The 24985-nt window shown below is 43.5% G+C and overlaps 3 protein-coding genes across 5 annotated transcripts; all 3 read right to left on the bottom strand.

The window, feature by feature from the left end:
• Window positions 1–2821: 2821 nt before the first annotated feature.
• LOC119037538 (keratin-associated protein 4-12-like) lies at window positions 2822–5705 on the bottom strand. 3 transcript variants are annotated; one of them, XM_053660652.1, is made up of 2 exons: window positions 5621–5705; window positions 2822–3288 (listed from the first exon to the last, which is right to left on the bottom strand). In XM_053660652.1, the coding sequence occupies exons 1-2, from the start codon at window positions 5703–5705 to the stop codon at window positions 2822–2824; spliced, it is 552 nt and encodes a 183-aa protein (XP_053516627.1). The 3 variants fall into 3 exon arrangements, with proteins under 3 accessions (XP_053516627.1, XP_053516629.1, XP_053516626.1); XM_053660654.1 differs by having other exon boundaries at window positions 2822–3277; window positions 5619–5705; XM_053660651.1 differs by having other exon boundaries at window positions 2822–3285; window positions 5618–5705.
• A 3331-nt stretch (window positions 5706–9036) lies between these two features.
• On the bottom strand, window positions 9037–9678 carry LOC128626771 (keratin-associated protein 9-7-like). The gene is made up of 3 exons (XM_053661289.1): window positions 9641–9678; window positions 9371–9565; window positions 9037–9169 (listed from the first exon to the last, which is right to left on the bottom strand). The coding sequence occupies exons 1-3, from the start codon at window positions 9676–9678 to the stop codon at window positions 9037–9039; spliced, it is 366 nt and encodes a 121-aa protein (XP_053517264.1).
• A 12723-nt stretch (window positions 9679–22401) lies between these two features.
• Window positions 22402–22764, bottom strand: LOC119037537 (keratin-associated protein 9-2-like). The gene has a single exon (XM_037129751.2). It carries the CDS (start codon window positions 22762–22764, stop codon window positions 22402–22404), a length of 363 nt encoding a protein of 120 aa, XP_036985646.2.
• Between the last annotated feature and the right edge of the window lie 2221 nt (window positions 22765–24985).

Genomic DNA, 24985 nt, shown 5'->3' on the forward strand with positions numbered 1-24985 from the left:
CACCATCTGAATGCAAGCTTAAAGCTGTTTTGGGAAGTATACATTAGTGAAATTTGAAAGGTACAGATCAATGGAACAAAACGGAGCATCAAGAAGTGCATTCGCACATACATCATGCATTGATTTGTGAGAAAGCTGTCAAATGACTGTGCAGAGAAAGTGTGGGCTTCTGAACAAATGGTGCTGGGGCAGCTAAGTTTCCATGTGTGAGACAAGCAGTTGGGCCTGTCCTTCGTCACATCTTCTACAAAACGGGTCATGGATAGAAATATAAAGCCCCAAACTATGCACCTTCTAAGAAGAAACAGGAAAAAGTTATATAGAGCTTCTGGCTCTCACCTCATCCCCAACATAGAACCTAGTGATGTGTGAGCCAGTTTTGTGCAGATGCTTCCAGGCAGCATCCCCCACTGTCTGTACCAAGTCCCCCCCAAGACTGTGCATCTGTTCATCTCCAACTGTATCTTCAACCATGAGTTCTTAATTGTGGAAAAGATGATGGATCTCGGTTGTGGGAATTAGAAGCATATGGCAGAGTCCTCCAATTCCCGTTCTGCTACTCACTAGCTGTGTGTTTGGGGAAAATATATATTTACACACCCTCATGAATGTGTCTCAATGCATATTGTCATTCTCCTTTTGTACATTTCTTCTTTTTCTTCCCATTTCCATCTCAAATAGGATGTTCACCCATGGGCTGGCCTGGAGTTGTTTCTTTCTCCTTTTCCCTTCCTTTCCTTTATCAGCCACTCTGTAGGCACATACCTTCTTTCAGAGATCTTAATTCTCATATATCCAAGGGTTCTCACAAAAAATGCTATTCATAAGTCTTACTATGAAGATTAGGTCATTTGCTTTTACTTTTTCCTCAGTAAGTAGGTTTTCCCTCCTTTGTTTATGCTCCTATCCTCAACTTAACATAAGCTGTATCTCAAAGTTACAAATGAGTCATCTAGATGAAGGCACTTGGAAGAAGCAATAGCACATCCAGAGTTTAGTCCTGACCTAAGTAACTATAGAAAATGTGGTTTGTTTACAGCTCCATTTATTCCTTCAGAAGCCTAATGGAACATGATATATGATCATGAAATACCTTAAATGTTGCCGAGTGGTAGCCCCAGTAGCGGTTATTATACCAGAAATGAAATTTTCACTAAAACCAGTCAACAACATTTGGCCTGAAAAGGGAGTGGAAAGTGAAAACGTGCCCCGTGGAAAGAACCGAGACCAGTGCGCTCAGTCTTAGGTTTGGCTGAGAAGAAAAGCGGACAAGGAGATGGTGTTCGAGGGCTGTGGGCACATGGTGAGGGCTGGGTGGGGCGGCCCAAGGCCTGGAAGGAGTGAGATGGAAAGATTAGAGATGCAGAGTTCGGGAAGAATCGGGAAGATGTGACAAGGTGTGTGGACAGAAAGCATTCCTTCTTTGTGTCCACATCAATGCCCAGTGGAGAGTGGACAGCAGACAGCCAGGAGTTTGGAGTAGTTCAGCCCACCTCCCTCCTCGGGGGCTCCAGGACTTGCAGATGGACCACAAACGGTGTTGTGACAGTGGCAGGGACAGAGGCTTTGCACGGGACCACAGCACAAGCTCTCGCTCACCATGGCCAACACTACTGAATGTGCTGTTTGTCAGCAGGAGGCACTGATATGGGGCCCTTCATACAGGAACATCTGTCCTCATAAAAACTAACTGAAGCAGGTGGCTTAAACATCAGGAACATAATACAGGGCCTACATTTTTCAGGGAATTACTTAATTCCTTTGTTCTCCAAAACACAGGAGAAGGAGACCATACAAGAATTTGGTTTACATGATGCCAAGGACATGTCCTGATGAACCAGCCTCTCTTATGAGGGCACACAGTGGATGCTCAACCTTATCTGCTGCAGGTGGACTGCAGGAGGGGCTGGGACAAGGACGGTTCACTGCATTCAGGAGAGCTCTCCAATGCAGCCACCGTGCACCTAACTGAAGCTGTCCGAGGTCCCCGTGGACACGGCGGCCACAGGACCCTGATTTGGGAAGAGCTCCACAAGCACAAGCACTATCAGCACATGTAAGAGATCACTCCTTCCGTCATTAGAGAAGAAACTCGGGTGCACATGTTGCTGGTGTTCGTTCCCAGTTTCATCTCCACTTGTCCTGACAGGCCCATGTAAGTGCCCCTGGGAGGAGCAGGGCATGCGGTCTTCTTCCCAAGTCCGCCCGTCCCACAGAGAAAGGTTCTCCTCTGAATGCATGGAGACTGTAACCCAAGGGAGGCTTTCCTGAGACTCAGAGTGGAGATGCATGTGGTGTGCACTGAGAGACAGGGGTCTCCATGTCAGGAGGGCTCCATAATAAACCAGAACACAACTTAGAATGAATAATTGCACGGGCTTTATTAAGAAATACAGGATATAAGAAATATTAAGAATATCTGCATCTACAGAGAAAACTCCCAGTGATAATGAAAGTTTAAAAACCAGGTTGCAAAAATCACAAGTACACTGAGGAAGAAACATGATTGTGAAGACTAAGATCAGTAACAGAAACCCAAGGAAAAGTTATGAGACTTGGTTTCCCTACGTTACTCGGAGGATGCCCTCCTTATAACAATGCAGGAAGCTGGCACATGAGGCACAGGACACCAGAAAAGAAGGCGAGGTGCTCTGCATGCTGTCAAGCTGATTCTCAGCTTTTCAACAGGCAGATGAGCCGCAAAGAATTTTGGTGACCACATGCCGGCTCTTAGCAATGTTTGAACTAAATTTGTTCCCAAAATTGCAGGTCAGTTAGCAGAAGGTGTCATGTGCAGATGGTGGTTCTTAAGGAACAGCAATCAGCAGCAGCAAGGCCGACAGCAGGTGGACACGCAGCAGGGGCGGCAGCAGGGCTGGCAGCAGCTGCTCACACAGCAAGGGCGGCAGCAAGGTTGGCAGCAGCTGGACACGCAGCAGGGGCGGCAGCAAGGCTGGCAGCAGCTGGACACACAACAGGGGCGGCAGCAGGGTTGGCAGCAGCTGCTCACACAGCAAGGGCGGCAGCAAGGCTGGCAGCAGGTGGTCTGACAGCAGGTTGGGCGGCAGCAGGGCTGGCAGCAGCTAGACACACAGCAAGGGCGGCAGCAAGGCTGGCAGCAGCTAGACACACAGCAAGGGCGGCAGCAAGGCTGGCAGCAGGTGGTCCTGCAGCAGGTGGTCTGACAGCAGGTTGGGCGGCAGCAAGGCTGGCAGCAGCAACCACACCCGCCACAGCTGGACCCACAGCAGGTGGGCTGGCAGCAAGGGGAGCAGCACATGGTGTCAGGGATTGAAGGTGAGTTTCTGTTCACAGGTGAGTTTCTCAGATTCTGATGCCTTCTTCTAGAGTTCTGGGGTTTTTATACACTGGACCCCCCAATGTTGGGACCAATGAGCATGACCCTCTTGGTTTTTGTTTATGTTGTTTTGGTCATCACTGGGAAATAGCCAAGGAGGAAGTTGCTCCTTTAATGATATGAATGTTTAGAAAAGTATCTAGTATGTTTCTTAATTGAGAATAATTCATTGAAATGTCTTCAGATCAGAAGGAAGGTGGTGTCATCACCAGCACTGTTCCTGCTTTGATGGAGGACATATGCCCTCCCCAGTTTTATCCCTTGGGCTGACTGAGGTTGGGGCATATCCCTGTGATGAGGGGCAGGAGGCTGTTGTGTCAGAGGGACCAACTGAATCCACACTTGAGTCCAAGTCTGTTTCCCCACAAAGGCCTGATTGTAGACAACGACAACCGTCCCTCTGGAGCAACCTACCCCACCCGTGTATCCAAGGCCTGTTGCAGACACCAGGTAGAGGATGTCTGCCCTAGTTTCTCTCCATATGCAGGGCAGACCCCAAGCAGGTGGGTAGGAACTGAAGCTGGGATTGAAAGCATCAGTCATTTCACTTGCTGGGTGACCGATAGTTCTGATTACCAAGGACAAAGCGGTTTCCTGAGACATAGGACTTTTAGGCCTTTACCTTGGTCGACTCTGGACAAACTGGGAAGACCAGGTGACTCTAGTATGACCCTTCTTTACCAGTAGAGTCAGTGACCTCTAGTCATTGATGACACATTTAGTTTATTCTCTCTTTCTCTCTCTCTCTCCCCCGCTTCTCTCCATGAGGGAGCTGGGTTAGTGAAGATGATACTTGATTTATCTTTGGCTCTGACTAGTTGTTTAAGCTATTTTTAGATAAACCATTTTTTTAAAGTATGCAAATTATTAATTCCCAATATAATGCAGTATATCAAAATACAACCAGATTAAGAAATAGAAATTAACCCAAATCCCTCAAATTATATGGCCTCACACATCCCCAATGCTTGCCAATCACTGTGTTGACTCGTAACCCTGCAGGTCAGCTTCACTCTCTTGGACCTTTATGTAAATGAAGAACTATAGAATTGGCTCTTCTCTACATTACGACTGTGAGATTTGACAACATAATTATTTGCAGTTTTTCATAGCTGTTGCTGTAAAATATTCCACTGAATTAATATGATGCAATTTATTTGTTGACTATAATAAATTATAGTCAACATGAGAAACATGTAGTTTTTTACAGTTTCGAACTATTAAAAATAGTGCTTCTATGAATTTTTAGTGTAGGTCATTTGGTGAACATAGATAGAGGTTTCTTGTGGATATATACACACCTAGCAGTAGGTTGCTCATGGAATTTCTTGGTGAGATTACTAATCTTGCCCATCTTTCATTAGATTTTTCCTAGATATTTTATTTTTATGCTCTTGTATGTGGTAGAATGTAAATTTTTATTCTGGCCATGTGGCCTGGGCTAATAAGCCAGGAGATGCTGCTGCTGTGACCGTGCCTGCTCTACCTGACTCCAGGGCTGCCAAGGACTTCCTTGCAAGGTCCTGACCTGCTGTCCCTGGACTTCACCTGGGCTCTCAGCACTTGTGCCTTTTCTCAACTAGTACATGGACACTGATGACAACATATTCCAGATCCTGCACAGATAAGAAAATGGGAAACTTTTGAGCATGTTTTTGGTTAGCAGCCTGGTGGGGAGCAGGGAAGTGCTGGGTCTCATGGGAAAGGAGGGCTCTGAGCTGAGGTGCTCTGAGACACCCCAAAGTTGGCATATTGTAATAAAGGCCTATTCCTTCCAGCATTAATAGTTGGGTCATTCTCCAAGGTGCCACGAGGATGGGCCCCAGTCTGCTTGGTAATGAACACATTAGAAAAACGATCACAATAATATAGTAAACATGGAGGAAGCCTATGCTAATGAGTTGTGCTTTAGCTGACTTACAGGGAAAGTGGCGATCATTTCTGCAAGGCTGACACAATGACTGTAGGTCAAGGGGACCTAACACTTGAGCTCTCACAGAGATAACAGCAAGTAAAGGTGAGGAAAATGGGCTGAAGTTGACTGCATCTCACCATGCCTATGCACAGAACCTTGTAATCAAGAATGACTAATAGGAAGATGGTGGTAGCTGGATGTCAGTGAAGCCTGGTTATTGTAGCAGTGACTGAAGAGGTGACAGGTTGAATCTCAGAATGTTAGTTTGTGTGACAAGATTCCATGGTGAGATGATCAGCAGCTGGAAGGCTGGCAGCAGCTGGACACACAGCAAGGGCTACAGTAGCAGGTGGGTTGGCAGCAGGTGGTCCCACAGCAGGTGGTCCCACAGCAGGCAGGTTGGCAAGAAGGGGAGCAGCACAAATGGGTCATGGTGTCAGGAATGGAGTATGAACTCCTCTTCAGTGGTAAAATTTCCAGAATCCCATGACTCCTCCTATGCTGGGCTTTGATACATGGTACCTCCCGAAGTTTGGACCCGGAGCACAACTTTTCTTGTTGTTGCTTATATTTGTTTTCCATATTCACTGGGGGAGATGTAAAAAGGAAGTTGTTTCTTAAATGATATGAATCTTTAGAAAACAAATGTTTAATGTGTTTCTGAATTGAGAATAATTCATACAGACTTTTCTAGATAAAAGGAAGGTGGTCACATCGTCAGCATCATTCAACTTTGATCACATCCTGGTTGTATGATAAAGTCCCTGATGGCCTCCTAAGGGTCAGGACAGGTGTCCTCCCCAGTTTGTTTCTCCAGCTGACTTCAAATGTGACGTATCCCTGTGGTGTGTGGCATGATGCTAATCTGTTCAAAGGGACGAAGGGAAACCATGCTTGAGTCCAAGCCTGTTTCCCCACAAAAGCCTGATTCAAGACCATGACAGAGAGCCCTCTGGAGCAGCCCGCCCTACCCGTGTTCCTCAGTTCTATCATAGACCCTTGAGTGGAGAATGTTTGGCATAATATGCAGGGCAGACCAAAGGAGATGGGTAAATGCAGAAGCCAGGACTGAAAATATCAGTCATTTTACCTGCTGGGTGACCGGTAATCCTATTATCCAGGATGAAGGGGTTTCCCGAAACTGGGACTTTCCAGTGGTACAACTAAGGCAGTTGGGGCCAGGCAGGATGGGCTGTCACTCAATTCCTAATCTTGTTAACCAGCAGAATCAGTGACCTCAAATCACTGACTACACATTTACTGTGTTGTTTTTGTTTGCTTTCTTTCTTCCTCTTTTTCTTCCTTCTTCTCTCTCTCTCTCTCTCTCTCTCTGTGTTTCCCTCCCCTTCCTCCTCCTCCTTTCCTTTCTCCTTTTCCTTCTCCTCACTCCCCTCCTCCTCTTCCTCCTTCTTCCTTCTCCTCTTCTTCATCACCTCCTCCTCTACCGCCCCACCTTTCATCATCCTTATTCCTATTCTTATAGGAACCATGGGTTTCCACCACACTGAAGAACCCAGTATTGGATTTCAGAGGAGAAAAATTGCAGATTGTAAATGAGGTTTTAAATATACCACCCATATAATTTGGATCTTAGCGGGTTTGGACTTGGTGGAAGTTTTTATCTCTGTGCCTAAGGGTTAGGTTTTTCCTTGCAGTCACTGACAGGCATGCTGTTTGTGTGTGTCACACTGAAAAAAACACTCAACTGATGCTTCTGGAGAGTTGGTTGGCACAGAGTCAGCTCGCGCATTACTCGGTTGGGATAATCCTACAGTGTGTGCTTTACAGCATTTCTGATACTTTCCCTTAGGTCTACACTTCAGTGGCCACTGTGACACTGGCTTCTCCCACAGTGCTCCTTTCCTGTCTCACATCCACACTCCCTAACCAGTGAGACCTGCTCTTTGCAAATAAACTCCATTCACTTACCTCTTTTTTGCAGAGTCACTTCTGGGAGAAACTGAACTATGACATTGCTTTACCTCCTCAGTTTCAATTTCCTCATCTCTAACATGGGAACATTTGTACCTCCTTTGAAAATTTCTTCAAGAATTAAAGATATGTAGATAAGGTGCTTACTGTATACCCAGCAGATAGTGGGTCCCCCAGAACATGTTTGTTTCTCATGTCAATCACCCAAACAGCCACCAAGGAACAGCAATCAGCAAGTCTGGCCTTGGCAGTCTCTTCAGAGCCTCCCAGATTCACAGCCTCAGAACTTAGCATGTGTCCCAGACACCAGCCTGGCTGGTGCATCAGAGGTCCCACTACTGTTCCTGAGGAGGTGGCCCAGGCTCCAAACTGCTCCAACCTCACCTCCAAGAAGGTCCAGGCAGCATTGCTTGTTCCGGACCAAAGCACCAGCCTTCTGTCCATCACGGCCACTAGGCATGCACAGCCTCTTCTCCTGTTCTTCTTTCTCATGTTCTTCCTGTGCCCCTGGAACGTAAGTTTCTCTCTCTCCCAAATGCTTCCTAGTTGACTGAGGAAGCACAGGAGAGTCTCTGTTTCCTGAGAGGGGTCAGGTATTTAGTCACACATGCCCCCTGCATCGTTTCTCACTTCCCAACTTTGTTCTCACTACGTTCTCTCAATGTTTTCATCAGAATGGGAAACTGCCTCAAAGCTGGGGAACATACAGTGTTCTGCTGGGAATGACTTACTCCCTTCTACTCTGGTCAGTAGGTGCTCAGGAGAAGGAGGCCACACAACAGTCGGATTTACATGAGGGCAAAGGAGTCTCTTTAGATGAGTCCTTCCTCGTGAGGATGCACTGGATGCTCCCCAGCATTGGATGCGCTTGAGAGCATGAGTAGCTAGACAGCACCAAAGACAGGAAAGGATCCTGCACCCAGTAGGGCTCTAAAATGCAGCTCCTGCTGCCCTAATATGTAGCTGAGGTATGGGACACCAATTTGGGAAGAACTTTGTATGCAGGTGTTATCTACATGTATGTACAAGAGATATTGCTTCCGTGGTGAAAGACACTCAAACGAACAACTTGCTCGTGCTCAGGCCCAAGATTTCTTTCCTGATTTGTCTTGAAGTAGAAACTTCAGTGCCAGTGAGCAGAGGTGTAAGACACAGTCCGGGCTCTGAGTCTGAGTCTGCCCATCTCAGCTGTGTAACATCACCCCATGAAAGGTGCCCACGTGAAGGATGGAGATAATTATTTGTGGGGGACTAGATGAGGCTCAGAGTGGACAATGCATGTCATATGCAACATGTGTATCATCTTTACATCAGGAGTGCTGGACACTAAAACAAAACGCAATATGGGATGCACAATGGTACAGAATTTATTAAGAAATATAGGTAAGACTCCCTGCATCGAGGGAGCCAACTCAAAGTGTCCAGGAAAAGAAGAAAGCAGGATTACAAGAACCATGAGTACACTGATACAGAAAACATGACTGTGAAGATTTTCAATAGTTGGAGAAAACCTAAGTAACAGTTATAAGAATTCATTTTTCTAAGGTACATGGAGGGAGAGGCTGAAGACCCTGATGCAGAGTCAAAGCAGAGACCATAACAGCATATCAAGGACGCATGGAGCTGGCCCATGACCCACACACACTGGAGGAAGAGGACCAGGAGTAGCCCTCTGCACTCCTTCAAGCTGCTTCAGAGTATTCATCAGGCAAATAAAGAACAGAAATTATGATCAAACATGCTGGCTGTCAGCAAAGTCTAGGTAGTGAAGTCAAAATGGTGAGTCAGTTAACAGGTGGGATGTGAAGGTGGTGGTTCTCTGGAGAGGCAGTCAGCAGCAGCAAGGGCGGCAGCAAGGCTGGCAGCAGGTGGTCCTGCAGCAGGTGGTCTGACAGCAGGTTGGGCGGCAGCAGGGCTGGCAGCAGCTGGACACGCAGCAGGGGCGGCAGCAGGGCTGGCAGCAGCTGGACACACAGCAGGGGCGGCAGCAAGGCTGGCAGCAGCTGGACACTCAGCAGGGGCGGCAGCAAGGCTGGCAGCAGCTGGACACGCAGCAGGGGCGGCAGCAGGGCTGGCAGCAGCTGCTCACGCAGCAAGGGCGGCAGCAGGGCTGGCAGCAGCTAGACACGCAGCAGGGGCGGCAGCAGGGCTGGCAGCAGCTGGACACGCAGCAGGGGCGGCAGCAAGGCTGGCAGCAGCTGGACACGCAGCAGGGGCGGCAGCAAGGCTGGCAGCAGCTGGACACACAGCAGGGGCGGCAGCAAGGCTGGCAGCAGCTGGACACGCAGCAGGGGCGGCAGCAGGGCTGGCAGCAGCTGGACACGCAGCAGGGGCGGCAGCAAGGCTGGCAGCAGGTGGTCCTGCAGCAGGTGGTCTGACAGCAGGTTGGGCGGCAGCAAGGCTGGCAGCAGCAACCACACCCGCCACAGCTGGACCCACAGCAGGTGGGCTGGCAGCAAGGGGAGCAGCACATGGTGTCAGGGATGGAAGGTGAGTTTCTGCTCACAGGTGAGTTTCTCAGATTCTGATGCCTTCTTCTAGAGTTCTGGGGTTTTTATACACTGGACCCCCCAATGTTGGGACCAATGAGCATGACCCTCTTGGTTTTTGTTTATGTTGTTTTGGTCATCACAGGGAAATAGCCAAGGAGGAAGTTGGTTTCTTATGATATGAATCTTTAGAAAAGTGTCTAATCTGTTTCTTAATTGAGAATAATTCATTGAAATGTCTTCAGATCAGAAGGAAGGTGGTGTCATCACCAGCACTGTTCCTGCATGGATTGAGGACACATGCCCTCCCCAGTTTTATCCCTTGGGCTGACTGAGGTTGGGGCATATCCCTGTGATGAGGGGCAGGAGGCTGTTGTGTCAGAGGGACCAACTGAATCCACACTTGAGTCCAAGTCTGTTTCCCCACAAAGGCCTGATTGTAGACAATGACAACCGTCCCTTTGGACCAACCTATCCCACCCGTGTATCCCAGGCCTGTTGCAGATGCCGAGTGGAGGATGTCTGCCCTAGTTTCTCTTCAATGCAGGGCAGACCCCAAGCAGGTGGGCAGGAACTGAAGCTGGGACTGAAAGCATCAGTCATTTCACTTGCTGGGTGACCCATAGTCCTGATAACCCAGAACAAAAAGGTTTCCAGGGACATGAGACTTTCAGTCCTATAACTTGGTTGACTCTGGGCAAACTGGGAAGACCAGGTGACTCTAGTATGACCTTTGTTTACCAGTAGAGTCAGTGACCTCAACTCATTAATGACGCGTTTGGTTTATTCTCTCTCTTTCTCTCTCTCTCCCCCGCTTCTCTCCATGAGGGAGCTGGATTAGTGAAGATGATACCTGATTTATCTTTGGTTCTGACTACTTGTTTAAACTATTTCTAGATATACCATTTATTTTTAAAGTAGGCAAATTATTAATTTCCAATATAGGTCATTTGGTGAACATAATTTTCAGAAACGACTAATTGTTTGTTTCCCCAACAGTATTGTATTGTTCTTGAGAATTTAACTGAGAAATTGTCTTTAACCCACAACTCACACTGTAGGATCATGAAATTACTATAGAATATGTAAGCATCAGCACAACTCATTGAAGAGAATCTTGGGGGAGAAGTACAATTTATGGATCAGAAGTAACAAGCTGATAATATTGAATTATCACCTGACCAATAAACGCTTAAAAGGTAAAAGCCTATGCAACTGTCTAAGAGAGACCTACTTCACTCAGTTTTATAATTATAGTATGAAAGACATTGGAGAAGAAATCCTATAGTACCTAAAAGTAGACTTTTAAAAATATTCTTAATGAAATTTCTTGGGGTGACAGTCATTAATAAGACTATGTGGGTTTCAAGTATACATTTGCATGGTACGTGATCTGTACTTTTATGATATAAATTATTGGCTCTTAAGTGTTACAGCAGAAATGATTCAAAAGGAAGTATGCACTAACATGTCAGAAATGGCACAGTTGGGGTGACCTCAGGAATGTCCAAATAACTGTAAAATAAAGCCTATAAGAGTGTCCTGAAAAGAATTTAAAAGTGACCCCCAAAGAGGGGAACAGAGCAGAATCACACCAAGGTGCCTCAAAGAGAAAAGATGGCTTGAACATTAGAAGAATTAACCTGATCCTAGCTAAAGATTTTGCAGAAATAAATATGTAAGTGGGGTGGGGTGGTCAACCATGGAAATTGAGAGAAGCAACAGGAAAGGCCCACTTTCCAAGGGCTCACAACACAGCCACACGGGGAATAGGGGAGAGGGACCTGCACAGGCATCTTCTAGGTCCTTAAGCAAGGTCACGTTTTCATCATGAATGCCTGAGATGCCATGAAACTTTCAGTGTTTCTCACTGAGCTCTTTGGAACCCTTGTTCAGAAAGTAACCTTCTGGTTGATAGTTGAGTTCTTTTTAGGTATGCGTGCATAGGGAAATGACTAGCCCCAAAGACTTATGAAGTCTTCAGTATTACATTTACTATTGTAACTAAGATATTTCCATGTGAGTTTTATGGGCTTGAATGAAGTTGTTACTCCCTAAGGCCTGGGTTCACCCTTCCTATGTAAATAAGATCATCTTTTTAAACCCCCAAGAGTGAAGTTCAGCTCTGGTCTGTTTGTTAAGGTGCTGGAAAGACAGCTTCCTTTTATCCCCAGATTGAATGGTTAAATTATTTCATCAAAAGCCTGTATTTTTCTTTAAAAACGCTATGGCTTTGAATGCTATGGACTTCAGAGAATGACACACTCTCAGCAATCAGTCAACTAACTGAACTGACTGAACAAGACAGAGATATTTAGGGACTTTGCAGACACTCAGGAATGCAGAGACCCTTAGAGTTCTCTGACGAAATTGAGCTGCTGAAGCTGAAAAACCCCTGATCAACATCTCAGTGTCTGTGAACTGGTTGATTAGTGGACATGTAGATGCCTACAGTGATGTGAGTTCCTGCCTCTGTGGTAGCCTTTCGTACTTGCTAACATGTCCCATAAAGCGGGGCTTTGTAAGGTTAACATCCAATCCCCCTGGCCCTTGGCATCCTCTCCCACCTGGTATTACTTGTATTAGTCTGAACGGCACTGCCAAGAACTTTCTCCCCACATTAGACAAACTATCTCCTGCTATTCTGTACTGAAAAACCACATTCATTGTACTCCAATCTCTGCGTGGTTTTCCCCACCATGTGGGATGCACTTCTGACTAGGAACAGCAATTCCCTGGTGCCTGCATGAACTTGAAGATACTCACCCCGACACCCTCTCCTGCCCCCTTCACCAAGGCCCCTGTTGCTGACCTTTCCAGCTAAATCTTTTTTTGTTTGCATGAAGTTTAAAGTACTTATCCTGTATATTTTAAATATATTAGATTCTATCTTAGTGGAACACAAGTTCCATGAAATATATGGGCATTCACATTTATTTCTCATTAGTTTTATCTGTGTCACTTTCTAAAGATGCTTCTAGTGTCCATCATCTGTTTTCTGTGTAAGATCCCTCACGGAGAATGCATGCCTTTATCTCTTACCAAGAAATGAGCAATGACAGCAACCCCAGTGTGTCAATTGGATGTATCGGGAGTTTCAGGCATCTACATCTTTGATATGTAGATGTAAATGCCTCTGACCAGGAACAGAAGAAGCCCCTTGTGGACCTAAGTCTCTTCAGTATTAGCTATTTAACATTGTACAATGAAATGGTTTTTTCCCCCTGGAATTTGGTGATACCGATGATGGGGTAAGGCTCTTAGGATGCTCAGATGGATAATGCATATGGTATGCAATATATATTTAATCCCTTAAGTCAGGGATTCTGTACAATAAATAAAACACAATATAGATGAATTATGATATAGAATTTATTAAGAAACACAGGTAAGACTCCTGCTTCTACAAAGACAACTCAAAGTAATTATAAAATGGGAAAGCATGATACAAGAATTATAAGTACATTGATAAAGAATGTATGATTAGGAAGATCCTTAGTCAATCACGGAAACCTATGAAAAGTTATGAGAAGTTACTTAGAGGAACTGGGTGATCCTACTTCAAAATCAAAGCCAAGGCCCTAACTCCATATCGAGGATTCATGAAACTGGCACATGATCCATATGCGCAGGAGGAAGGTGGAAGTCCTGTGAACTCCACCGTGCTGACTCAGAACTTTTAATCAGGCCGATGAGTCACAGAAGTTATAGTCCAGCATAACTGTTGAGGAAGACAATTGTTTCCACAATGGCAAGTCAGGTAACAGAAGGTGTTTACACAGATGGTGGTTCTCCAACAAGGTGATCAGCAGCAGCAGGGCTGGCCACAGCCAGATCCACAGTCATAGGCTATGCACCCAGGCACACAGCAGCAGGTGGGGTAGTAGCAGGTTCTGTGGACGTACACAGGACAACAGGAAACTGGCTGGCAGCAGCCAGACCCGCAGCAGCTGGACCCGCAGCAGCTGGACCCGCAGCAGCTGGGCTGGCAGCAAGGAGTGCTACAGCAGCAAGGCTGGCAGCAACTGGACACACAGCAAGGGCGGCAGCAAGGCTGGCAGCAGGTGGTTCTGCAGCAGGTGGTCCTGCAGCAGGTGGGTTGGCAGCAAGGGGAGCAACACATGGTGTCAGATATGCAGGGTGGGTTTGTGTTGAGAGGTGAGTTTCTCAGATTCTGATGATGTCTTCTGTTCTGAGGCTTTTATACTCTGAACCTCCAATGTTGGGACCAATAAGCAGGACTTTTCTTGTTGTTTTTTTGTTTTGTTTTGATAATTATCTTGGATTTGTCTAAAAGGAAATTATTTCTTGAGGTTTATGTAAATTACCTTTTGATCTTTTTCTTAATCAGAAATTCTACCTAACAATGTTTTCCAGAAATGAGACAGTGAGGAGTCATCCTCAGAAACATTTCTGATCATGTGATATCACATGGTCATGTGATATTTCCTGCTCTCTTTGGGGAAGGTCGACTATCAAATAGTCTATAAACTATTGATTTTATAGACTGTAACTTTTTTAAATCCTCACTCAAGGATATATTTAGAGAAAGAGGAAGGGAGGCAGAGAGAGAGAGAGAGATTGATGTGAGAGAGAGACATTGATTGGTTGCCTCCCTTACATGCCCCAGCCTGGGACTGAACCTGCAACCTAGGTATGTGCCCTGACTAGTAATTGAACCTGCAGCCTTTTGGTGCATGGGATGATGTTTCAACAAACTGAGCCACCTGACCAGGGCTGAAACTTTCTTGAATTTGTTAATTATTTCTAACAGTATTTAGGGTTTTTTAATACATAATATTCTATCATCCACAAATGGAGTGACTTTTACTTCTTCCTTTCTGATTTACATGGCCTTATTTCTTTTTCTTGCCTAATTACTTTGGCTAGAACTTGCAATACTGTGTTGAATGAAAGAATTGTGTGACAGTCTTGTGTTGACTTTGATCTTAAAGAAAAAGCTTTCAGCTTTTCACCATTGAGTTTGAAGTTAGCTGTGGGCTGTGGTATATGGCCTTAATTATGTTGAGGTATGTTCTCCCTATATACTCCTTGTTGGTATTTTTAGCATAAGTGGGTGTTGAATTTTGTCTAATGTTTCTCTGCCTCTATTGAGATCATCATATGATTTTTATCCTTCATTTTGTTAATGTGATGAGTCACACTGATTTGTGGATATCTTGCCATCTTTGCATCCCTGGCATCAATCCCATTTGACCAAGGTATATGATTCCTTTAATCATATACCTTTAGTCTTTTGTTGAATTCTCTTTGCTAATATTTTGTTGAGAATTTTCCATCTTTGTTCATTATGGATATTGATATGTAACTTTCTTTCTTGGTGTCCTTGTTTGATTTTGGTATCAGGGTAATGCTGGCCTTATAAATGGAACTGGAAGTGTTCCCTCCTCTTCTATTACTTGGAAGAGTTTGAGAAACACTGGTATTAATTCTTTTTTAAATGATTGGTGGAATTCACTAGTGAAGCCATCTATTTCTGGACTTACGTTTGTGGGAGGTTTTTTATTGAGTCCATTTATTTTTAGTATGATTCTGTTTGGATTATCTATTTCTTTATAAATTTTTTGTCAGATTTTGTTTCTAAGAGATTATTTATTTTTCTAGATTATCCAATTTGTTGGTATACAATTTTTTTAGTAGTCTTTTATGAATTTTTATATTTCTTATATAACAGTTGTAACATCTCTCTTAATTTTTTTAAAAAAATTTAATGTTATTGTTCAGGTAGCATTTTCTTTCATTCCTGATTTTATTTATTTGAGTCTTCTGTCTATTATTTTTTATGAGTCTAGCTAAAGGTTTTTCTGTTTGTTTTTCTTTCTAAATACCACCTCTTAGTTTCATTCATCTTTTCTATTGTCTTTTTATCTGCATTTTGATTCTTTCAGCTATTATTTTTGTTACTTTTTTCCTTCTACTAACTTTGGTCTTTCTTAATTCTTCTTTTTCTAGTTCCTGGAGTTATAAAGCTTCTTTGCTCTTTTTCTCTTGTCTCCTAATCCTACTCTTTCTCCTCCTTTTCTTCTTTTAGTTCTAGAAACTGTGGCCATCCGCCGCCTTAAAGAAACGGAGATTGATCTAAGAAGAGCAAAGGGCAGATTGCAGATGATGTGTTTGTTACCTCACTACTATGAATTGAATGTCCCCTCCCAAAATTTACATGCTGAAGCCCTAACACCTGATGTAATGGAATTTGGAGGAGGAATCTTTGAGAGTAATTGTATTTGGCTGAGGATATGAGGACAAGTCCCTCATGATAGGATTAGTGCTCTGATAACTAGAAAAAGAGGCCAGAGCCCCTCACCCCACCCAACCCCTCTGTTTCTCTGTCTTTGGAGGATACAGCAATTGAGCAGCCATTTGCAAACCAGGAAGTAGGTTCAAGCAGACACCTAATCTGTGATCAACTTGCTCTTGGACTTCTTAGCCTACAGAAACGTGCTCATGATTATTTCTAATAGTTGCTTTTTGGACATTTTACATGCACAGTCATATTCTCTACAGATGACAGGATTGCCCTCCTAAAGCTGACCTTAAAGACACAAACAGGAACAGAACCAATGCATGCAGGGCACTTCAGAAAGAAAGCATGTTATCAAGATGAGCAGTATATCTGACAGGCTGGTTGAGGACTTGGACAAATGAATGGGTATTTCTTAAAAGGGTATATGGCAGTCAACCATGGAAGCTCAGAGCCAGGAGAGGTACATAGGCAAAGGTGGGCAGTGCCCAGCTAGCACCACACAGGGGAGGAGACATTGCACCTGAGTCTTCCAGTTCCATAGGCAAGACCATGTGTTTGACATGAGTGCAGGGGATGCCAGTAAACATTTTGTTCTTCTAAATTACTTCTGATTCTTTGCTCAGAAAGTAAACTTCCTGTTATTATTTGACTTCCCTTTTTGACACTCGTGCTAACTGGTCAAATAGAATATAAAACTATAGTTACTACCTTTATAATTATATTTCATAAATAGGCTTACTAATTTATGGGGATGGATAAAGTTATGCCCCAAGAGGTGAACTCACTCATTGTGAGTAAATGGTATCAGTTGTCTGAGTCTGCAAGAATCAAATTCAGCCCCTTATACATATGTTACAATTATAAAAACCAACTTGAAAGAATTTGGGGAGAGAACTTTTTTCTCTAGATGAATGGATAACCATTTCATGGTGCACTAATATTTATTTTAATGTTACATCTTTGAATGCTTGTGGTGGACTTCTGTGAATGACAGCAATGCCAGCAAGCACTCAGTTACAGTGCTTAAACAAGACAGAGAATTTAGGAACCTCCAAGAGACTCATCAATAGAAAGGACTCTTAGAGTCCCCCGATAGAATTCACTCACAGAGAGTGCAAATCGAAGGTACAACATTCCAGTATCTGCAAACTGGTTGTTTGGTTGATGCTTTAATAACTCCAGAGATGTGACTTCCTACCCCCATGGTAGCCCATACCTATTGCTAATATCTGTCATAAAGAGAGCATTCTAATGTGAGCATACATCCCCCAACCCCCAGCCTCCTGCATCTTTTGCTCATTGGGTTCCCTTGTGATTAGACAGTCAGAATGGCATTGCTGAGCAGTCCCCCCCCCCCCGTTAGACACCTTGTCTCCTCATATTCCATGCTGCAAAATCACATTCCCTTTACTCTGATCTCTGCCACAATTTCCCCACCTCATGGAATTAACTTCTCAATACAGCAGTTCCCTATTGACTGCATGTATTTTATGATGCTTATTTCCCCATGGCCCTTCCCATGGCCCTGCCATTTGGATCTTTATTGTGAAGATGAACTTAAGAGTAGTTTCTCTAAACATTTAAAATGTTCTAGATTCTGGTCTCATAGACTATAATATCCTTGAAATATGCAGATATTTGTTATCATCTTACTATTTGTGTCTGTGCCAATTTTATAAGATGCTTTAAGTTTGCATTGTCCATTTTGTGTACTGAGTTTGCACAAATATTTTGCATTCACATATCTCTGATTTTATCTTTAACCATCAGTTTTCTGTTGTTGAAGTAGAATACAATAGATTGGTTATGGGATTTCAATTATAAGAAAGACTCTCAAATTCCTGCTCTGTCACTCACTAGCTCTATGTTTGGGAGAAAATATAGAATATATTCAACTCATAAATTGTTCCTTACATGTACTGTGTCATCATCTCTTACAAATATTTCTGTGTTTTTCATCTACCATCTTACATATTATGTCCACCCATGGACTAATCTGGAAGTGTTTTATTTATACGTTTTCCCTTTTACCAGGTTGGCCAGTCTATAGGCAAATACCTTCTTGAAGAGACCACAGTTCCTATATTTTCAAAGGAATTGCGGAAAGAAATCTATCCACCATACCTATTTTTAGTAAAGGGTAGTTTTTTCTCAATAATCTAAGATTTTGTCTGTTTTATTTATCTTGTACACCTGGCATAACACAAATTTACCTCTCTTTTTAAATTATAAACATTGAAACCAAAGTGCTAAGAAGGAGCTATAGCATACACAAGAAAAAGAGCACAATTTAGTGCTCACCTCACTGACTAAAGGACACATGGGTAATATTCTTACCACAATTCCATGTGATTTCTGCAAAAACCAAATTTATTATGATATGTAAACATGTAAAACCTGCAATTTCATCATTTCATTGCCCTAACATGGGCTTTTATGCCAGATGAAGAACTTTGACGACAACTGATGAAAAACTTCTGGTCTGTAAAGGCAGTGAAAAGAGGAAATATTCCCAATGAGATGGGAATGTGGAGGACGTGAAGCTACAGAATGATGTCTAGAGACTTCCGCCAAGATGGAGGCATAGGTGGAGACGCTGTGCTTTCTCACACAACCAAGTTTAGAGACAACAAAATATTAGCAGCAGAAAACACAGCCAGAACACAGAAAATTGAACTTTTCGGAAGTCCTATAACAACGAATTCTTCAGCCTGACCGGTAAGAGGAGCAAAACCAGCAGCTGGTGGAGCAGGGTTGCATAGGAAAACTCAATCAGACGACTCAGGAGCACAAATCCCAGGCATGGGGTTGCAAAGGGCTGACCCAGTGAACAACCTAGTGAGTGCAACCCAGTGAGCCACCAGCGGAGCCAGCAAGGGTGAAGGGCACGGCAGGTTGACTGTGCTGGCGCATTCCTGCACAGATAGACCGGTGAGGGAGTGGGCAGTGAGACGGGACTGAGCAGGTCCCAGCAACAGGAGGCAGCAGAGAGGGCCACCATTTCCCGGCTCTGACCCCACCCCCACATACAGCGTCACAACCCAGTAACCTGAGCGACCCTACCCTGGTGAACACTTAAGGCTTTGCTGCTCATCCAGCGGCAGGAAGCAGGAGAGGGGGACGCCATTTCCCCACTCTGACCCTGCCACCACATACAGCATCACAACCAAGCGACCCCGCCCTGGAGACCCCACCCCGCCCCTAAGGCTCTGCTCCTCATATTTAATGGGCAGGAACAGACCAAAAATGGGTCAAGAAGATCTCAAAGCCCCAGAGCCCATAAATCTAAGTGACAAAGAAATAGCAAAACTTTCAGATACATAGTTCAAAACACTGGTGATCAGGATGCTCACAGAACTGGTTGATTTTAGTCACAAATTAGAGGAACATATGAAGGCTAAACTAATTGAAGTGAATGGAAATGCACAGGAAACCAATAGTAATGAAAAGTAAACTGGGACTCAAATCAAGGAAGTGAACCAAAAGGAAGGAAAAAATGACCAAACAGGAAAATATGAAGAAACAAGAATTCAAAAAAAAATGAGGAGAGGCTTAGGAACCTCCAGGACATCTTTAAATGCTCCAACATCCAAATTATAGGGGTACCAGAAGGGGAAAGGAACAGCCACCAGTGGAAAACTTATTTGAACAAATAATAAAGGAGAATTTCCCCAATATGGTGAAGGAAAGACTTCCAGGAAATCCAGGAAGCTCAGAGAGTCCCAAAGAACTTGGACCCAAGAAGAAACACACCAAGGCACATCATAATTACATTAGCCAAGATTAAAATGAAGGAGAGAATCCTAGAAGCAGCAAGAGATAAGGGGACAGTCACCTACAAAGGAGTTCCCATCAGACTGTCAGCTGATTTCTCAAAAGAGACCTTACAAGGCAAGAAGGGGCTGGAAAGAGGTATTCTAAGTCATGAAATCCAAAGACCTACAACCAAGATTGCTCTATCCAGCAAAACTTTCATTTAGAATGGAAGGACAAATAAAATGCTTCTCAGATAAGACCAAATTCAAGGAGTTCATCATCACCAAGCCCTTATTATATGAAATGTTAAAGGGACTTATCTAAGAAAAAGAAGATAAAAAATATGAACAGTGAAAGGACAGCAAACTCACAGTTATTAACAACCGCATCTAAAACAAAAGCAAGCTAAAAGGACAGCTAGATCAGGAGCAGAACCATAGAAATGAAGATCTCATGGAGGGTTAGCAACAGGGGAGTGGAAGAAGGAGAAGAGGAGAGAAGGTACAGAAAATAAGTAGCATAGACGGTAGGTAGAAAATAGATAGGGGGAGGGCAAAAATAGTATGCGAAATATAGAATCCAAAGAACTTGAGACACATGGTCATAAACTAAAGTAGGGGAATAGTAGGAGTGGGGGGTGCAGGGTGGAGGGGAATGAAGGGGGGAATAGAACAATGAAATGGCATAACCAATAAAATAAAATTTTAAAAAAAAGAATGATGTCTATTTGCAAATGCTGAAAGGCCTGATTGATTAATAGCATCTATTCCTGGATGGAGCAAGATTAGAATACAAACACATTTGGAGGAGAGTCATGTGGATATGGATGGCCTATGGGCAGAAAGTATTTCCCATTGCGTCACACCTCAGTGCCCCCAAAGAGTACCCACCACTTAGGACACTGCACAACTATGTGTTTGAGATAACCCAACCTGTCCCCCTCCTCAGGTGCACAAATACATACAAAAGGAGCATAAACAAAGCCACCATGTGGCAGGACAGAGTCTCCTGGATCAACAGCAAGGGCTCCCTTTCCCCATGGCTTCCTCTGTTGTATGTGCTGTTGTCCTAAGTACTGGTGCTGATTTGGGTCTTATGTTGTCATAAGGATGGTGCTGAACCCTTGTCTGCAATGTCCATCATGAAAACAAACACCAGCACAGAGCCAGTGTTCTACACTGCACCACTTTTGTAAAGAAGGCAGTTCTTCCATATTATGATTACATGTTTGGAGACTGGAAATCGCCTTCTCTGTCTGCAAGGCTATCCACCAGGTTACAGTATTACTGTCCTAGGATCCTGGATAGCACCGTTTTGGACCAGAGGAACACACTCCATGATAAACAAGGTAAACAATAGGCACATAACCATGGATCTACCATACATCACACAACAGAGAAATTGCTGGCCTGGTAAAAATTGGAATGGGGTTTTAGATGTACAGCAAAGATGCCAATGTAGAGGTAACAACTTGCAGAATTCTCACTGTGATATATATTTTGATCCAATGACCATTATTTGCTTTACATATATGTAGTACTATAGTTATATATCCATAAAAGTCAGTATGTGGATTCAGAAATAATGGGTGAAAGTAGAGATGACCATTTCACTTTAACCCCCTACAACATACTTGGGATTCTGGGCTTCCTATCCCATCATCCCTTTAGGCTCTCCTGGGTTAGTAGTTCTACTCCTATGAAAGGGGCTTTCTTTGTCAGGGGACATAATCTAATTTTATAGCTGTGATCTGATCAGTTTGGACTCCTCAGATCAGTGGAGGAGCAAGCAGAGAAAGCAGTTACTGTTTGGTGAGGGGTAGTTACCATGAAGAGGTAGAGAGCAGGGAAAAGTGCATCTGGAGTGTGGAAATTTACTGGAGTGTCTCATGGTGTGTTCGTGCCCAGTGACAACTTTGACTGAGTGATGACAGCACCACAGCTTGCCATGGATGCAGTCACCCGAGGCTCAGACTTCTACATTTTGACATGAAAATTTAAGTGATTTGAGCCAGGAACCAAAGACCCAGTCCTGGGTCTGAGTCTGTGCATTATTAGTTTGTGACATTACACAATGATTTTTTTTTCTGAAATTGTAGATAAGGGGGCTATTGTGATGCTCAGAATGAATGATGCATGTATTATGCAATATGTATCTAAAGCCCTGTATCAGGAATGCTGCACAATAAAGCAAGCACAACATGAATGAGTTATGACATAGACTTTATTGAGAAACACATAGAGAAGAGATCTGCATCAAGTCAGACAATTCAAAGTGATGCTGAAAGAAGAAAGCCTTATACAAGAATCATGAGTACATCGTAAGGAATAATGATTATGAAGCTTATTATTCAGTTATAAAAACCTAGTAATTACGTTATGAAGATTGTTTGACTAAGTTGCTTAAGGGGGAGCCACTGCTCCTGACTTCAGAGTCAAAGCCAAGACCATCCCAGCATATTGAGGATGCACAAAGCTGGGACAAGATCCACACACACGGTAGGAAGAGAACTGAGGGAAGTTCTAATCACTCCATCAAGCTGTTTCTTTAAACAGACAGATGAGTCACAGAAATTGTGGTCCCACATGCTGGTTGTCATCAAAGTCTGGAAGGTTAACTTGTTTCCACAATGGCAAGTCAGGTAACAGAAGGTGTTTACACAGATGGTGGTTCTCCAACAAGGTGATCAGCAGCAGCAGGGCTGGCCACAGCCAGATCCACAGTCATAGGCTATGCACCCAGGCACACAGCAGCAGGTGGGGTAGTAGCAGGTTCTGTGGACGTACACAGGACAACAGGAAACTGGCTGGCAGCAGCTGGACCCACAGCAGCTGGACCCACAGCAGCTGGGCTGGCAGCAAGGGGTGCTACAGCAGCAGGGCTGGCAGCAGCTGGACACACAGCAAGGACGGCAGCAGGGCTGGCAGCAGGTGGTCCTGCAGCAGGTGGTCTGACAGCAGGTTGGGCGGCAGCAAGGCTGGCAGCAGCAACCGGACCCGCCACAGCTGGACCCACAGCAGGTGGGCTGGCAGCAAGGGGAGCAGCACATGGTGTCAGGTGTGTGGGGTGGGTTCCTGTTCAGAGGTGAGTTTCTCTGATTCTGATGAATTCCCCTCTGTTTTACTGCTTTTATACTCTGAACCCCCAATATTGGGACCAATAAGCAGGACTTTCCTTGTTTATGTTTTTTGGTAATTACCAGGGAATTGCCAAGGAGAAATTTACTCCCTTTGTATTTGAAACTTATGTAAAAACTGTTTGATCTTTTCCTTAATTAGTAATATTAAGGACCTCTTCAGAAATGAGACAGTCAGGAATCATCCCCAGCAATATTTTAGTCACGTGACATTTCCCACTGGGTTGGGGAAGGTCAGAAGAGTTTTCCTGGTTTTGTAACTTTGTCCATATTTAGACTGGGAATTCTCTGAGAGATTCAGGAGTTGATGTGTTCCGTATTGAATAAAAATCTTCTTGAGTCTCAGTTGAGCTCCCAGAAAGATGGATTCAAGGATCTACTACCAGAAATGTGTTTCCCAGTCCTACCAGAGACACCTGGGTAGAGGACGGTTGGTCCAATGCTTTTTGCACGTGAATCAGCACCGAAATAGGAGAACAGAGGCACAGGCAGCCCACTGGGTTTGATTCATTCACATTCCATCTCTGTTTTCCAGCTGTGCCCGTATCTCAGGTGAGACATCCCAACTCGCATGTACTTCTTTTACAAACTGAGACAAACTGATGAGATAAGATGATGGCCAGAGTATACTTGAATTTATAAATGCAGGTTTCAGCAAATGTGGAAAATTGCCAGCCATAATCTCCTAAATTCTCTTGTGCCCCATTCACTCAGTCTTTTAGGTGGGTCTGTAGAAGCGAAATTGTCCAGTTGTAGGGAAAGTGTAGAGTCAACAGTGTGGAAAGAATAGAGCAATGTTTCAACATTTCTCTGCCAGCAGGGTCTTCCGCTCTCCCTGATACTGTGAGCCTTCTGAATTCTACTGGTACCTAACTAGGGCTTTTAAAAATTTGAAGTATAATTGACATATAACACTTTATTAGTTTCAGGTATAGAACATAATGATGTGCTATTTGCATATATCACAAAATAATGACTACAACAGTAAGTCTAGTTAACATCTATCATCATTCATAGTTACAAATGTTATTTTTTTTCTTTTGTTGAGAATGTTTAGGATATACTCTCTTATCAACTTTTAAATATGCAATACAGTATTATTATCTATAGTCACCATACTGTGCATTACATGCCCATGACTAATTTATTTTATAACTTGGAATTTGTGTTTTTTGACTCCCTTTACCTACTTTTCCCACCCCCACTCCCCACTTCTGGCTACCACCAACATGCTCTCTATATCTTTGAGGTCATTGTTTTACACTTTACATAGAAGTGAGGTCATATAGTATTTGTCTTTTTCTGTCTAACTTATTTTATTTAGTGTGATGCCCTCAAGGTCCACCCATGGAGGCACAAATAGGAAGATTCTCTTCTTTTTATGATGGAATAATATTTTATTATAGATATATGTTACATCTATATATTATACTTACATATGCAGATAGATATAGCTATATATCACATTTTCTTTATCCATTCATTCATCAATGGACACTTAGGACTTTTCCATGTTTTGGTTATTGCTAGTAATGCTACAGTGAGCATATGGTGTATATATTTATTTTAGTTAGTGGTTTTGTTTTCTTCAGTTAAATACCCAGAAATGGGATCACTGGACCCTAAGGCAGTTCAATTTTAAAGTTTTGAGGAACCTCCATTCTGTGTTGCATAGTTGCTGTATCCAGTTATAACCCCACCAATAGTGCATAGGGTTCCCTTGTCTCCACATCCTCGCCAACACTTTTTAGGTCTTCTTTCTTTGATTATTCTCATTGTAACAGGTGTGAGGTGATATGTCATTGTTGTTTTATTTTGGATTTCCCTGATGACTAGTGATGTTGAGCACCTTTCCATGTACTTATTGGCCACCCGTATGCCTTCTTTGCCAAATGACTATTCAGATCCTCTGCCCATTATTTAATCAGACTGTTTATTTGTTTGTTTTGCTGTTGAGTTGTGTAAGTTCTTAATATATTTTGGAAATGAATCCCTTATCAACTACACAATTTGCAAAGACTTGTTCTCACCCAGACATTTGCCTTTTTATTTTGTCAATGCTGTCCCTTACTGTGTAGAAGCTTTTTAATTTGATATAGTTTCACTTGTTTGGTGAAACAAGTGAAAGAAGATT

This window comes from Artibeus jamaicensis, unplaced genomic scaffold (genome assembly GCF_021234435.1).
Source record: "Artibeus jamaicensis isolate MK-2021 breed Jamaican fruit bat unplaced genomic scaffold, CSHL_Jam_final contig_2259, whole genome shotgun sequence".
In the NCBI taxonomy this organism is placed as follows: Eukaryota; Metazoa; Chordata; class Mammalia; order Chiroptera; family Phyllostomidae; genus Artibeus; species Artibeus jamaicensis.

Excerpts from the sequence above, each read along its gene's own strand:
- LOC119037538 (XM_053660652.1), bottom strand. The coding sequence starts at position 5,705 with ATGACCCATTTGTGCTGCTCCCCTTCTTGCCAACCTGCCTGCTGTGGG. Across the intron at positions 3,289-5,620 it reads CACCTGCTGCCAACCCACCT|CTGACACCATGTGCTGCTCC; the intron begins GCTACTGTAGCC and ends CACCTTCAATCC.
- LOC128626771 (XM_053661289.1), bottom strand. The coding sequence starts at position 9,678 with ATGTGCTGCTCCCCTTGCTGCCAGCCCACCTGCTGTGG. Across the intron at positions 9,566-9,640 it reads TGCCAGCCCACCTGCTGTGG|GACCACCTGCTGCCAGCCTT; the intron begins GTCCAGCTGTGG and ends CACCTGCTGCAG. Across the intron at positions 9,170-9,370 it reads TGCTGCCGCCCCTGCTGCGT|CTGCTGCCAGCCCTGCTGCC; the intron begins GTCCAGCTGCTG and ends CTGTGTGTCCAG.
- LOC119037537 (XM_037129751.2), bottom strand. The coding sequence starts at position 22,764 with ATGTGCTGCTCCCCTTGCTGCCAGCCCACCTGCTGTGGGTCCAGCTGT.